This window comes from Taudactylus pleione, unplaced genomic scaffold, assembly GCF_031769625.1.
Source record: "Taudactylus pleione unplaced genomic scaffold, aTauple2 ptg000013l, whole genome shotgun sequence".
In the NCBI taxonomy this organism is placed as follows: Eukaryota; Metazoa; Chordata; class Amphibia; order Anura; family Myobatrachidae; genus Taudactylus; species Taudactylus pleione.
In genome coordinates this window covers 315,491-330,082 of record NW_028284416.1, presented here as the reverse complement: position 1 = coordinate 330,082, position 14,592 = coordinate 315,491, and the positions used below count along the sequence as shown (strand labels likewise).

At 46.7% G+C, this 14,592-nt stretch overlaps 1 protein-coding gene across 1 annotated transcript; it reads left to right on the top strand.

Annotated features, from left to right (window-relative positions):
* Positions 1-323: 323 nt before the first annotated feature.
* Positions 324-4,633, top strand: LOC148542257 (uncharacterized). Its single transcript, XM_088469034.1, has 2 exons — positions 324-782; positions 3,568-4,633. Exons 1-2 carry the CDS (start codon positions 324-326, stop codon positions 3,703-3,705), a joined length of 597 nt encoding a protein of 198 aa, XP_088325160.1. The 3' UTR covers positions 3,706-4,633.
* Positions 4,634-14,592: the final 9,959 nt, after the last annotated feature.

Genomic DNA, 14,592 nt, shown 5'->3' with positions numbered 1-14,592 from the left:
AAAAAAAAAAAACATCGATTAGATCATTTGGTGGATTGTTTTGTAGAAAAGTAGCGTGAAAATAAATAAAAAAGTGTCTCGTGATCGAAGACGATTGCAAACGTTTACAGAAAACATGGCAAGACCTGGTCCACGCTGTGCCTATTGGCGGTGGCCATTTTGCCCTGTCTTGACTAGTCACAGTTTGTATCAACGCAGGCTGTGAGGCCTAGACTGTTCTTTATGTGTAAAGACCAGGTTCTCAGGGCTCCGTCTATATTTAGACGCTGATGCCACTGCCCCAGCTTTGTAGAACTATAAATATACCCCTCTCTGTTTCACTAATGGCTGAACTGAGTAACACAGACCCAGTAGTGAGAGAGGCCTTCCAACTATCCCACGACTATATTGCCTATGTTACAGGGAGAGCCACGGGACCAGCACCTTCCGCAGCCACCCTAGCCCTACGCCACGCCGGGGATGAGCTCCTGGAGAAGTTCCCAATCTTCTTCAAGCGGTGGCCGAGAGTTTTCAGTGGGGTAACAGAAGCCAATGCCTGCGACCTCCTCATTCAGATTATAGATGAAAACATGAAGGGATACTGGGATCGACAAAGGAGGCAGACAGGATACCCGCCAGACCTTCCGTGGAGCACTGTCCTGTCCATTTATGTCCTGGCCGGACAGATGGCCACTTACTGTCAGGAGCACGGAATGGAGAGCGCGTTAGTACAGCTGCCTGAACGTCTGGGCAGCTACGTAGAGGAACACATCTGCCCTGTGATTAGGAAGAAGGACGGATGGGTGAGTAGAGACAGATGGTGTCATTTGCAGAACACGTGCATGAATGAGACGGTGCTGCAGAGGTGATTGAGCCCCAGAGCCACTGATAACGCCGGTGGTGTACGGCTAAAAGCAACTGGAATCCGCTGCAAGGCACTTGCTAGTTAATGCCAGTTATAGTCACAAAAAGGGAAATTATGTTTTTCGCTGCGCTAGATCGCTTTAATAAGAATTATAATAGACTATGGGCCATATTCAATTTGAGGCGAAAAAAGTCCGTTATCGGCGATCATTTATCGCCGATGACGTCATTTTCGCCTGTTTCAATTATCCCCATATTGAATTTCAAAGACTTTTCGCCGGTGCGAAAAGTCTTTGTTAAAAAAAGGGGATAAGTTTTCAATATGTAATACATGGTAAAAAAAAGTGCAGAATTGGGGTTTAGGGGTGCAGGCTTAAAAAAATTAACCTGCAGCCCTGGGAGGGTCCCCTAATAGTAATCTGTGTCAATATTTTTTTTTTTTCTAAATAATCAGGATACCCCAAAAATGTACTTTAATTTTGGGGTGAAAACAGAAAATATTGGGGAACAAAGTTTTAAACAAGCAAAATTTATTCACGGGGGGTTCCCATGTATGCGGCAGGTGTTTTCTAGAATGCAGGTGGTAGCGGCAGGTGCATTTTTGAAGAATTTAAAAATATTACTTTAGCGACTACAAAATATGCTTACACCCACATTCATGTACCCCAAATTTGAGTAGTCCTAAGTGCTATTCTTCACCCTTTCTTCTAAAGCCGCATTTATGCACCTGCCGCGGCTATTAAAAACCCCGACTACCTTCAGCTGCCCAAATCGGGGGTACCCATAGTGATCCCCCATGTCAGGACATCTTTAGGGGGGTGACAGGAAGATTTCCCGAAAATTGAATGGACTTTTTCTTACCTTTCCGCCGGGTCCCGTTTTCGCCGGATCCTAATTGAATACAGGGATAAAGCGGGCACGCGCCCGATACTTTATCCCAGAAAAAACGGCGATGATGGCGAAAAGTCTGAGCTCGGACTTTTCGCCCCATATTGAATACGGGCCTATGTCTGCTTTTCGTCACCACACAAAAAAAAAGCACAGAAAAACATTTAATTCTGAAAATAACAAATATTAATATAGAAATCATATGTTACATGCAACAGTATTATCGGCACATTGGCAAACAGTAAGGGCCTGATTCTCAATTAGACGCAGCCGCCGCTGTATGCGAATGCCGCTACACAGCCCTTCCCTGGCGTACTGAGACGCCCACTGACAGTGTCCGCAGGCGCTGAAATACCGCCTGGTGCTTCTTTAGATGGCGCCGTAGAAACCAGCACCAGCCCGATAGCAGGTGCAGATTATTCGTCCGAATATGGCCCTTATTGTACGGTTCTGCGTCTATGGGCGCAGCAAATATCAGCGATGCGCCCAGTAAAAGGACCATCTCTATAAGTCTGATTATCCTCCCCCATTACCTCCCAGTCACTGCCCCGTATGCCTCTCACCCTTCTGTTACCGCACATCCAAATCTGTACTGCGAATCTGTATGTACAATATCAGGAGGCGTGCGCGGTGTGATTCAGGTACATGAGCAGACAAAAAACATCGCCTCACTGCGTCCAGCATTGCTGCTGCGTCTGACTCAATCACCAGTTCCTATTAGTAGGTAATTGTAGCCACAAGAGGTCGTTTCCAATGTAACCGTTACGTGGAATCTTGTATCAAAACAAAAGCGGTAGAAGGTCAATACTCAAAGTAGCTTGTTAGAATAAATAAACAGCATACATACAATGTGGAATTTCATTTAGTTTCAATTGTGTCCTTAAAGTGCAGTGTGAAGTCCCAGTATAGCGTTCTTAATGCTCCGGTTCAGAGCGATCAACTCTGTATAAGATTCCCGCTCTTGCCCTCTTGATTATACTCAATGAACTGGCGTCCTCCGAAACACCAGACAACATACTGTATACTGTTCCATTCCACTATAATTCTGCTGATCTTCATTGCCCATCAGGTCACTGCCCCTCATTACATGCAGCTTAATCTTCACTAACACAGCACTCATCTCCTGATATACTCTGCACTGCTGGGGAACCCTGCTCCTTCCACTATAAAACTATGTCTGTGTCTTCCTGCTGCCTCCATTCCCCTCCTCACATCATGTCACTGCCCCTATCACATGCATCCTTGTCCTCACTGACACATCACTCATCTCCTGATATACTCTGTGCTGCTGGGGGACCTTACTCATACCACTATATAACCCTCAGTCTGTGGCTTCCTGCTGCCTCCATTCCCCTCCTCACATCATGTCACTGCCCCTGTCACATGCATCCTTGTCCTCACTGACACATCACTCATCTCCTGATATACTCTGTGCTGCTGGGGGACCTTACTCATACCACTATATAACCCTCAGTCTGTGGCTTCCTGCTGCCTCTATTCCCCTCCTCACATCATGTCACTGCCTCTGTCACATACAGCCCTGTCCTCACTGACACATCACTCATCTCCTGATATACTCTGTGCTGCTGGGGACCCTGCTCCTATATACAGTAACTCTCAGTCTGTGGCTTCCTTATTATGCGGTGGTAAGAAGAAATTATACTTGTCTGAGGTAAAATGCTGGTCAAAACAATATGCCTCATAGCCTCCCAAAATCTCACAAGATCAGCCAGTCCCCTCCTGCTGCTGTGTCCATTCCGATGTGATAAACACTGTACATACAGACAAGCTAGAGATAAGAGATGTCCTAGTGATAATGGTGTTTGTCCTCTATAGGCTGGTTTCACAGAACGTTTCGGCAAGAAAGAAGAGACGGAGAGGAAGGTCCTGCGTGCCGGCTGCGCTATCCTGGTAGTGTGCTCAGCGCTGCTCCTCACCCTCTTCCTGTGGAAGAGAAAAATGTCTTCACCCTGAACTGCTCCATAAAGTATAATCATCAGACCACTTTAGACTTTAAGTCTGCCTCATTCTCCAGTGACGTAATGAAAGCAGAGCCGTCCAGTACGAACGCACAGTGTCGGCAGCCATTTTGTGGAGTGAATAGTCAGGAGGGTGCAGCCTACCAAATTAACTAGGGTCTTAAAGATAGATCTGCTATGAAGATTTGCCGAATGCCGCCAGCAACAGTCTGATTCAGGAGAGGTGCTTTAATAGGCATAAGGCCTAAGGGCCTGATTCAGAGCCGCTCGTAAGCGGCCGCTCGTTCGTTCCAAGCGATGTTTGCCAAACTGCGCATGCGTACGGATCGTAATACGCATGCGCGAAACAGTCAGTGCGGCCGAAAATCGTTTGTTCGCTAAATAGTGAATGCCTGATAATTTGAGTGACATGAGGAGGCGTATGTGGGTGGTAACAGGGGAAGGTGCTTGAAAACGGGGAGTGGAGATCCGAACGCAGGCGTGCTTAAAGGTCAAAACGGGCGTTTTATGGGTGTGCATAATTAATACAGCAGCGTCATTGACCACGTCACTGGGTTATTTTATAGTCAGAGCTGCTCGCAAGATTGCGGTAGGAAAAACCAACCACAAGAATAGCGAGCAGTTCATACGCTGGTCGATGTACTCGATTAATCTAATAAATAGCGGACATGACGTAGGATGCGAGCGGCCAGGGGGCGTAGTTTTCCAAAAAACGACCGCAAGTTTTGTTCGTTCGTTCAGACCTAGAGGCGTGAACAGACCGCAAAGAGCGAATGGTTCATTTGAATAGCCACCCCTTTTTTCTGAACGAGCGAGCGCAAATAGCGTCCGGCTCTGAATGAGGTCCTAAATTCGGTGAAAAAGTCCCATTTTTGTAGGATTATACACACACACACACACACACACACACACACACACACACACACACACACACACACACACACACACACACACACACACACACACACACACACACACACACACACACACACACACACACACACACACACACACACACACACACACACACACCTCAGATACAGTATCCCTCAGGCCCCTAGTATCTAGTGGTTGGATATATGTTGAGTTCTCACACAAAGGGGGCGATTCAATTCAACGCGAATTGATTAGCACCAGGAGCGAGCTCCCGAAGCTATTCAATTCAGTGCGCTGTGTAGTCGGAGAATGCCGGTTATTGCGCTTATCGAGCCTTAACAAGGGTGTTAAGGCGCGTTAACCGGCATTCTCTAACCAAAGTGCCGGGCGCGCGGCTGTTAGCTCCGCGCTATGCAGAAAAACAGCGGCGCACCCGGCACTTTGGTCGGATTTCTTCTCACATCCCCAGTGGGGTGCGAGAAAAAATCCTTAGCGTGCCAAAACAGTGCGTTGAATTGAATAGCTGCGGGAGCTTCCTCCCGCGGCTATTCAACAGCGCATTTAATTGAATCGCCCCATAAGATACCGACTAACATGGGATGCGGTCAAAAGGACAATATTTCAACACTGACAATGTCGTCATGGGAAATGTAAAAATCCTGCAGGAAGCAGAGGGTTAAGGTTAGGCTGCGGGATGGGAGAGGGTTAGGCACTAGGGGGAGGGTTAGGCACTAGGGAGAGGGTTAGGCACTAGGGGGAGGGTTAGGCACTAGGGAGAGGGTTAGGCACTAGGGAGAGGGTTAGGCACTAGGGGGAGGGTTAGGCACTAGGGAGAGGGTTAGGCACTAGGGTGAGGGTTAGGCACTAGGGGGAGGGTTAGGCACTAGGGGGAGGGTTAGGCACTAGGGAGAGGGTTAGGCACTAGGGAGAGGGTTAGGCACTAGGGAGAGGGTTAGGCACTAGGGGGAGAGTTAGGCACTAGGGAGAGGGTTAGGCACTACTGTGAGAGGGTTAGGCACTAGGGGGAGGGTTAGGCACTAGGGGGAGGGTTAGGCACTAGGGGGAGACTTAGGCACTAGGGGGAGGGTTTATGTACCTTGTAAGGCGCTGCGGAACACTTGTGGCGCCATATAAATAAACGATAATAATAATAATAATAATAATAATAGGGAGAGGGTTAGGCACTAGGGGGAGGGTTAGGCACTAGGGAGTAGGTTAGGCACTAGGGGGAGGGTTAGGCACTAGGAAGAGGGTTAGGCACTAGGGGGAGGGTTAGGCACTAGGGAGAGAGTTAGGCACTAGGGAGAGGGTTAAGCACTAGGGGGAGGGTTAGGCACTAGGGAGAGGGTTAGGCACTAGGGAAAGGGTTAGGCACTAGAGGGAGTGTTAGAAAGAGGGTTGGGGATAGGCACTAGGGGGAGGGTTAGGTTGCAGGATGGGAGGGTTAGGGCTAGGCAATAGAGGGTGGGTTATGCTGCGAGACAGGAGGGTTATGGTTAGTCTGCGGAAGGGAAGGGTTAGGAACTTAGTGATGCACCTTGGATGTGACCCGGCCCCATTACACCATTGGTGTGTATGATACAGGTCACAAAATGGGTAAATGACCCACAGTACAGCTGGTATTCATTTATAAACACACATCCAAAACTTACCAACTCTCCCTAATTGCACTTTACCCCCATTATGTAGCTGCTATATACTTGGGGGAAAAAAATAAATCAGAAATATATACCTTTATATGGCATCAGCAGTGCATTGGTTATAAGGCACAATGATCCCTATGGGTACATGCATTTTCATATAAGGTTTATCTTGCCTTCTTATATGGAACCCTTGTAATACACAATACATGAGCAAGCCCTGAAAAGTATCAGTGTGTTTTCATCAACAAATAGATCTTACTAAGGGCCCCATTTACAAACGAACAAAAATACCAGTTTTAGTATCTCTGTGATACAAACGAAAATGCCACTGGTATTTAGTAATACTTACCCCTCCGGTGAGGTCCCGCAAAGTCCTCGTCCTCGGCGAGGTCCTCTGCTGGGCTGCTGGCAGCCTAGCGCTGCCGGCGACGAGGCTCCTGTGTTATGCGCCGACAATGGGGCCCGCATAGCTCTCGCCATCTAACACACACGGTGAAAGTAAACTGATTGTACAAGTTTTAAAGGTCTTCCCCATTTAATATATGGCCAGTAATGAACATTTCTGATATGGTGCAATGCTATTCAGGCATACCACCCACTTTACAGTGTCCAATAGACCAAACATTAAAAAAACTATTTACAGCTGTAAATTACAGGTTACCGCCACTAGATGGCACCATACGTAGCCTTCGTATAGCGATGAGCTGGGAAACACTTCCTTGCCTCGCTTACGTCCTCTGCAAATATGTCCGACAATATGAAGGGGCACCAGGGATACAACAAGTATAGGGGAGATTTATCAAATCTTCTAAAGAGAACAAGTGGACGTGTACTCCGTATCAACCAATCAGCTTCTGGCTGTCCTTTAGCTAGATCAGTGGTTCTCAAACAGTTCACGTCTTCCAGGGCACCCAGCAGGTGCATTCATTATTCACTCAGGGTGGGATGTACTAACAGTGAAGGGCGGTGAAACATCAGAAAACTGTTTGACCGCATTCCCAATATGCAACAAGCTCCAGAAAGCAAAACTTTTCAGAGCTTGTACACAATAGGCAACGCCAGGTCACCCCCGCAGCTCACACAAATTTGATTCAAATTTGCTTATTTTTGTTGATGTTTTGTAAATATTTCTTCAATTAAAAAATAAATCTGTAAATGGATCGCACCAGAAGTAACAAGAGATGCAGCTGATTGATGTCTGTGCTTTATGTGGGTAGGGATGACCATCGACCATTGAGATTTCCAAAACATCGATGGTTGCTGGCCGATTTCAACTACTTTTGTCATCAATGGATGAGCAAGAGACTATTTTTTTTTTTTTTTTTGTGGCAGGACGGAGCCTGGACCCCCCCCCCTTCCAGGTGCGCCTCCATTCTTGATTGGCCCGTGTGTGTCCACAGTAGAAGTGACCATCGAGGGGGTTACAAACCACCGATGGTTCACTATAGATGGTTTGTGTGCCATCGATGGCCATCCCTAATGTGGGATATACACTGCAGTCTGTGCACCCTTCACTTTCCTTTACTAATGAATATTGTTCAGCTCATTGCCAAAACTCTTCCCCCACCTGTACTACGTGTGAGTATGGCGAGGTATGTATGACCGCCGGCAGATGAAGATCCCGACTGAGGTGAGTAACTACCCTAACTCTCCCCCCTAACCCTCCCTTAGGGGTGCCAAACCATAACCTATCCCCTAGTGCCTAACTCTAACCCCCTTTTCCCTGACCTAACCCTCCCAGATGGTGCCTAACCCTAAGTCCCCCCGGGAGTCCCTAAACCTAACCCTCCCCCCACGGCTATGAGCTCCTGATGCCCGGCTCACCTACGTTTTGGTATGCCAGGCGTCGGGATGATAGGCGTTGGTATTGAGATGCCTATCATTAGTCCCATGCCGAGATTTCACTGTCGGGAAGCCGGCGGTCGGCATTTTGACCGTTGGCTTCCTGACTACATCCTGTGAGTATATAGAGACTGGTAAGACCTATATATGGAGTACTGTAACGCTACTCACTATGGCCTGGATCTGGTAATGCTACTGTCGCGCTAATGCCCGGGTTGCCATGGCAGTGTTCAATCCGGCAATGTACTATTAAAGTTTAATTGAAAAAAAGTTCCTGCATTTCCTCATCAATGAAAACCCACGATACTTCCATGGGGCCCATTTATCACTGTATATTTGAGGTATAATCCCAGAAAACTCCTGCTTTCGGGGGTCAACCACAAATATTAAGTGTCCCCCAGATGTATGAAGGAGGGATCCCTCCGTTCCCACAGGCAGCCGCATCCCCCTTATGTTTCTATGGGGGTGTGATGCTGCCAAATTTACCAACATCCGGAATGTGATGCATTCCAGATATTGGCCCTTGAAGATGGCATTAGCCGCTGTAGCCTGTGGGCTACACCAGCGCATAAATAGCCGGCGGAGGTTCCCTCTAACACCAATGGCGGTCGTGCATGTGCAGTCAGCTCAGATCACATTGCAATGAATGATACATGGGGGCCTTGGTGCCACTGACGGCTGAGGGGACTAATGCGGACTCATATGTACCAACAGCCTTCCCGATTTTTATCGTGTCCCATTTGACCGTGTTTTGACACCAGTTCTAGCTGACGATTTTATTTAGCTCCTGCATTTCTAATATCTTTTCACTAAAAATTGTAATTTGAGCCTAAGGTTAATGTTCTCTATGTACATTTTTGCTGTGGATGTTTAATAAAGAAATTTTTTGTATAATGAGTTGATTTTTATATATATATATATATATATATATATATATATACTTGTATGCTTACATATACGATACATAATATTTGTATATCCTTACGAGAGAGAGATAGATATTGGAGGTCTTTGGGATGCGCTACCACAATGTCTTTGAATTAACACTTCAGTAACCTGGATGGATACGTTTCCTGGAGATGTTTTCTGAAGATGGAGAATTTGAGAGGATTTCTTCTTGAGACCCTCATACCAGAGTTCACCCAAAAGACAGAATCAATATTTCTGTATATATCTATAAAATTATATTATTCATAGAAGTTTTAAAGGATCTTACCTAGCAAATACAGAGTGATTTAAGCAGGCCAGCTGTTAAACTTGATGTGTGAGCTCATTTACACCAAGTGTGCCCGCCTTTCACTACTGCATTAATCACCCAACGCGTTTCGTTGAATTATCGACTTCCTCAGAGGTGTTCAATGTTTAAACCAACATCTCCAAAAATGGTATTAATCCTTCTACTCGGAGGTGTATGCTATATTAGATAATTAGTAGAATAATCTTCCCTTCATAAAATAGTAACTTCTTAGAATCACTCTATATAAATACTGCAGCTGTCTCCTATGTGTGTTCATTATTTGACTGAGAAACAGAACACACACAGGAGACAGCTGCAGTATTTGGATACTATGATCATACAGGCGTTACAAACGGACATCACCGTCACTAATCAGGCAACTGACACATGGTTGTGACCAGTCATATTAAGGAACACTGGGCCTGATTCAGACCAATTCGCTAAGCTGCGTTCGCATGTAGCCTGCCGATGTTTGCAAGCTGCGCATGCGTATAAGACGCAGTGCACGTGCGCGTACCAGTCAATGCGATCGCCCCTTGTACATAGACGCCTCGCTAGAATGAGTGACAGGACGAGCCGTTTGTGGGTGGTGACAGGGTGGTCGATGGAAACAGGGGTGTGGTGGTGCAAACGCAGGCGTGTCTGTGCGTCTTAACGCCGTTTCAGGGGCGTGCATAATTAAGACGCAGCGTCAGCATACACATCACATGGCTGAATTACACACAGCGGCACTCGCAGTGCTTGCAGTAGGGTATGGTCAGCTACAAGTGCTGCGTATGGGTCCGACGTTGCTCGATGTTACCGACTGTTGAAAACACTTCCTGGAGATGACGTGTGTAAGGGAAAGTGGGCGTCTTAAGACAGGCTGGTGGGCGTCTAAATACATACCACGATCGCACGGCAAGACATAATGGGCGTACAATTGTCTTGCCATGCGATTGTAGGATTTGCATACTTTGACAGCTGCGTGCGAACGCATCTAGCGAGCGGGTCCGAATCAGGCCAACTTATCAATAGGTTACATCCCACAGAGAGGGGTTTGTTATTTTCTTTAAACAGCTAATTATGACCATTTTAAGCTTGTATCTGATAGTAATATTTCTAAGCTGTCCTCCTTATAAATCATTATATCCCCATTTCAAAATGTCTCTGGAGATCAGACAAGCATGGCTGCGCCATAAATGTTGTGTAATTGAGGTGGGCTGGGGATTTTACAGTGAACACTGCAGATTGATATCATGGGGGAGTGCCAAAGCCTCTCTGCTCTCTACATCATATGCCATGTGACTGTGGTTGCCATGGTAGTCACACGCAAAATTATAAATCAATAATTGCAGCCTGAAGAAACAAACCAAGGAAAAATTAAACTGTCCACATTCTTCATATAGCCTGAGATACTTGCCTGATACGAAAGCAAAAAACTATGTTAAGTAATTTCTTTATTGTGAATAAAGGCAATGCTTCAGTCATTAAAACCTATACAGCAGTTAAGAGCACTGAATGCCCATGCTAAATGAGCCATACTGCCAGGCTTACAGAACAAACAACTGGGGCCTAAAATATATGGCGGGATTATAAAATATAAGAACTGAAACAGCCCCTGACCCAAAGCATTCTGATTGGAGAACAAGACAATGCGCCACTAAAGGTGCACGCCCACCACACGAGTGTAGAACGACTGTACGATTACATCGTAATCGTTCATCATCGCTCGCAGGGGATAATGTGCCCTCACTGAACGATATGTCTGTGCAGGCACCCTCTCTCATCGGCGAACATGCACAACCTGACGATCTCATTAGGTTGGCCTGCGTGTTCGGGCGATGACAGATGCCAACAATGACCAGCGGGAACGCGCATCGCTGGTCACTGCCGGCATAATTACTGCTCATTTAATGAACGACTACGACGTTATTATCGTTAATTTTAATCGTGTAGTGGACATGCGCCTTAAGGAAGAAGCCCGATTTCCAGCCGTAGCACCAGGGCCGACCCGTACAAATAGTGATGTATAAAAGACACTAGGGGTAGACTAGATATCACGCTTTCTCATACACTCCATTACAGCCAGTTTGTATCAGACACTTCCCCACGATTGACCGGCCGATATATCATGTGCCCGTCAGCCAGTGCGTACCAGCAATATGTCTGAACGACGTCGTTCACAGACATATCGCGTCGGCTCTGCTGCACAGCCAATGCCCAATATATCTGCACATTGTGCTGTGTGTACGGGCGGTCAGCCGAACGCCAGTACACTTGCAGCGGAGGGGATTGCGGCGATGATTGTTCAGTTTGTATGAACCACCATCATCTGCAGATATATGGTAGTATGTACCCAGCTTGACATTCCAGGAGTTTAAATAGGAAACAGTTCAGTATTCGGTAAGTGCAGCACGTGCGTGTGCGCATATATACACACAGTATATATATTTTTTTTTTCCTTCAAATAATGTGGTCACATCTCTGGCACCACAGACAGATGCAGTGCCGTAGATTAAAGTCTATTGTCTTTACCTGCATATGGACGGACAGATAAATATATTTTAGCTATAATAATAATAATAATAATGTGGATTACTTTAGACACGACATACAAATGTTGCGCACACTATAATATACGGGGATGACTGTCTCCGTATGAATCATTTCCTAGGTGGATCCCTTAGTAGAATCAGTCTGGGCGTCACTGCAGACAATCAGCTGCTGCGCTCTATAAATGCAGGAACGATCATCAGCTTTCCTCACTGCACAATACACCTTCATACAGGGAGAGCCTTGGTATTGGGCTGTGCGACAATGTACAAAGAGGAAGATTACATAACTAAAAATGTATACAAACAGCACAGATGCACAACACTCTAATACCGCTTTTATACCCAACTTCCGGGTCTGACCCAGAGGTTGGAACAGGGTTCCAAACGGGATCAGACCCGGAAAATTCCCGAGTTGGCGCCGTTCACACCGGAGCCGTGTCTGCAGTGACCCGGCTCTTCCGGCGTGGAAGTGGACCCTTGGGGATGTCGCCATCTCCAAGCGCCACTGAAGCCGGCCACTCGGCCAGGATGCGGCACGCTCCAGGTCATCATGACCCGGATCGCGCCGTTTACACTGCAGGATTTCATTGGTCATTCCCGTGTAAAACCCTGCAAGTTACCTGGGTTGGATTGCTGGGTCACTTGACCCGAGAATCCAACCCTGTCCCCTTTTACACCAAGGAGCTACCCGGGATAACCCTGCAGTAACCCGGGTTTTAGCTCTGGTGTAAATTGGGTATTATCTATCAGAACATCTCATGGTGTAAAACCTTAACTGATCATTTAGAGGACATTTGTGAGCAAATGATGCAGCGGCAATATTGCATCAGATCCTCTATTACAGTATTTACAGGAAAAAAGTTGTATTGTGCTACTGCAGGGAAGTTTCCCCAAACACCATCATTACAGGCCAGGTTTTAAGGATACCCATGCTTAAGCACAGGTGACTTAATTAGTACTTGTCAATTTGATTTAACCATCCGGGCCGCAGCATGGATAGCCTTAAAACGTGCACTGTAACGGTGGCATTGGAGAGACTGGAATGTCTATGGTAAAACTGGCGTTTTCCATTGCACTAGATGTCCTAAGTACCAAACAGTATTACAAGTCAGTGAGATAAGGAACATATATATTAAAGACTGAAACCATCTCATTGGCCTAAAAGTAAATAAAAAGCACTGTAACTTCTATATGCAGACTACAGGCTTTGCACCATACAACTAGTCATAGGAGGGTTTCCCAAACCCAGTATGTTTTCCTTACCTTTGTGCCTGAGCACAAGTGTATTACTGTCTTTTTTGTTTAGACAATTACTAATTAGGTCACTGGGGATTCTGATGAGACCCGAATAACATGCACTGGTATGGTGCCCTGGGGACTGGCTTTAGTAAACACTGTTCTAAAGCTTAACCATAAGAACCATTTATATACAAATTGACTTACCTGGAATGCCTAATGTTACATAGATCGTCCAATGGCATCCTATTCATCCAGCATAGTCACAGGAATATGGTCCCACAGCCATGCCCCCTTAGTCATAACTAGTGTATGTAGAGAACATATTACAAGGGGAACCCCCCTGGCATACACACCGCTTAGCTTGGATATACATGAGCTCACACACTGGCATCACGCTACCGCATGCGCACTAACATGCTTAAGGGAAATTGAAAAAACAAGAGATATGGTAAGAACTTACCTTTGTTATCTCTGTTTCTACGAAGTCCATAGGGTCCACAGGGTTGACCTTGGGGGGTTATAGCTGGAACAGGATCCATGGGCACCACACAGTTAAGCTTTTAGCTCCCAGGATGCACTTGGGTCCTCCTCTATACCCCGCCCCCGAGCCACAGGCACCTCAGTTGGTAAGCAGCCTAGGCCGGAGGAGAATATGGAACAGAGAGAAGGAAGACTGGAACACACAAGAAACCATACTCACAGCAATGGGAGACGGAAAACCGGTGACCAGCCACACAGCCCATTTGAAGCCAGGTGCGTCAGGGCGGGCGCCCTGTGGACCCTATGGACTTCGTAGAAACAGAGATAACAAAGGTAAGTTCTTACCATATCTCTTGTTTTCTATTTCAGGGTCCATAGGGGGTCCACAGGGTTGACCTTGGGGATGTCCCAAAGCAGTTCAACTAAGGGCGGGGACGCTCCTGTGCTGAAAGGAGCACCCGGCGCCCAAAGGATGCATCCTGAGAGGCGAAGGTGTCAAACGCATAGAACCTCAAAAACATTTGAATAGAAGACCAAGTGGCCGCCTTACACAGCTGAACAGCAGAAGCGCCACGTCTAGCAGCCCAAGAGGGACCCACAGAACGAGTGGAATGAGCCTTAACAGAGGCTGGCACAGGTAAGCCCTCCTGTGCATAAGCCTCACAAATAACGGAACGAAGCCAACGGGCTAACGTTTGTTTGTTGGCAGGCCAACCCCTCTTGTGAAAACCAAAGAGGATAAACAAGGAATCAGACTTCCTAACCAAAGCCGTCCGGTCCACATAGATTCTAAGCGCCCGGACCACATCTAAGGAAGTCTCACCAGCTGAAATATCAGGGGACTGAAAAGCTGGCACAACAAGTTCCTGATTAATGTGGAACTTCGAGACCACTTTGGGCAAAAACTCAGGATGAGTGCGGAGCACCGCTCTGTCCTGGTGAAAAATCAGGAAAGGAGGGCGACAGGAAAGCGCCCCCAATTCAGACACCCTCCTGGCCGAAGCAATTGCCAAGAGAAAAACGGTCTT

Bases quoted from the DNA above. Each gene is read 5' to 3' on its own strand.
- LOC148542257 (XM_088469034.1), top strand. From the start codon at position 324: ATGGCTGAACTGAGTAACACAGACCCAGTAGTGAGAGAGGCCTTCCAA. The intron at 783-3,567 runs GTGAGTAGAGAC...TGTCCTCTATAG, and splicing joins TTAGGAAGAAGGACGGATGG to GCTGGTTTCACAGAACGTTT.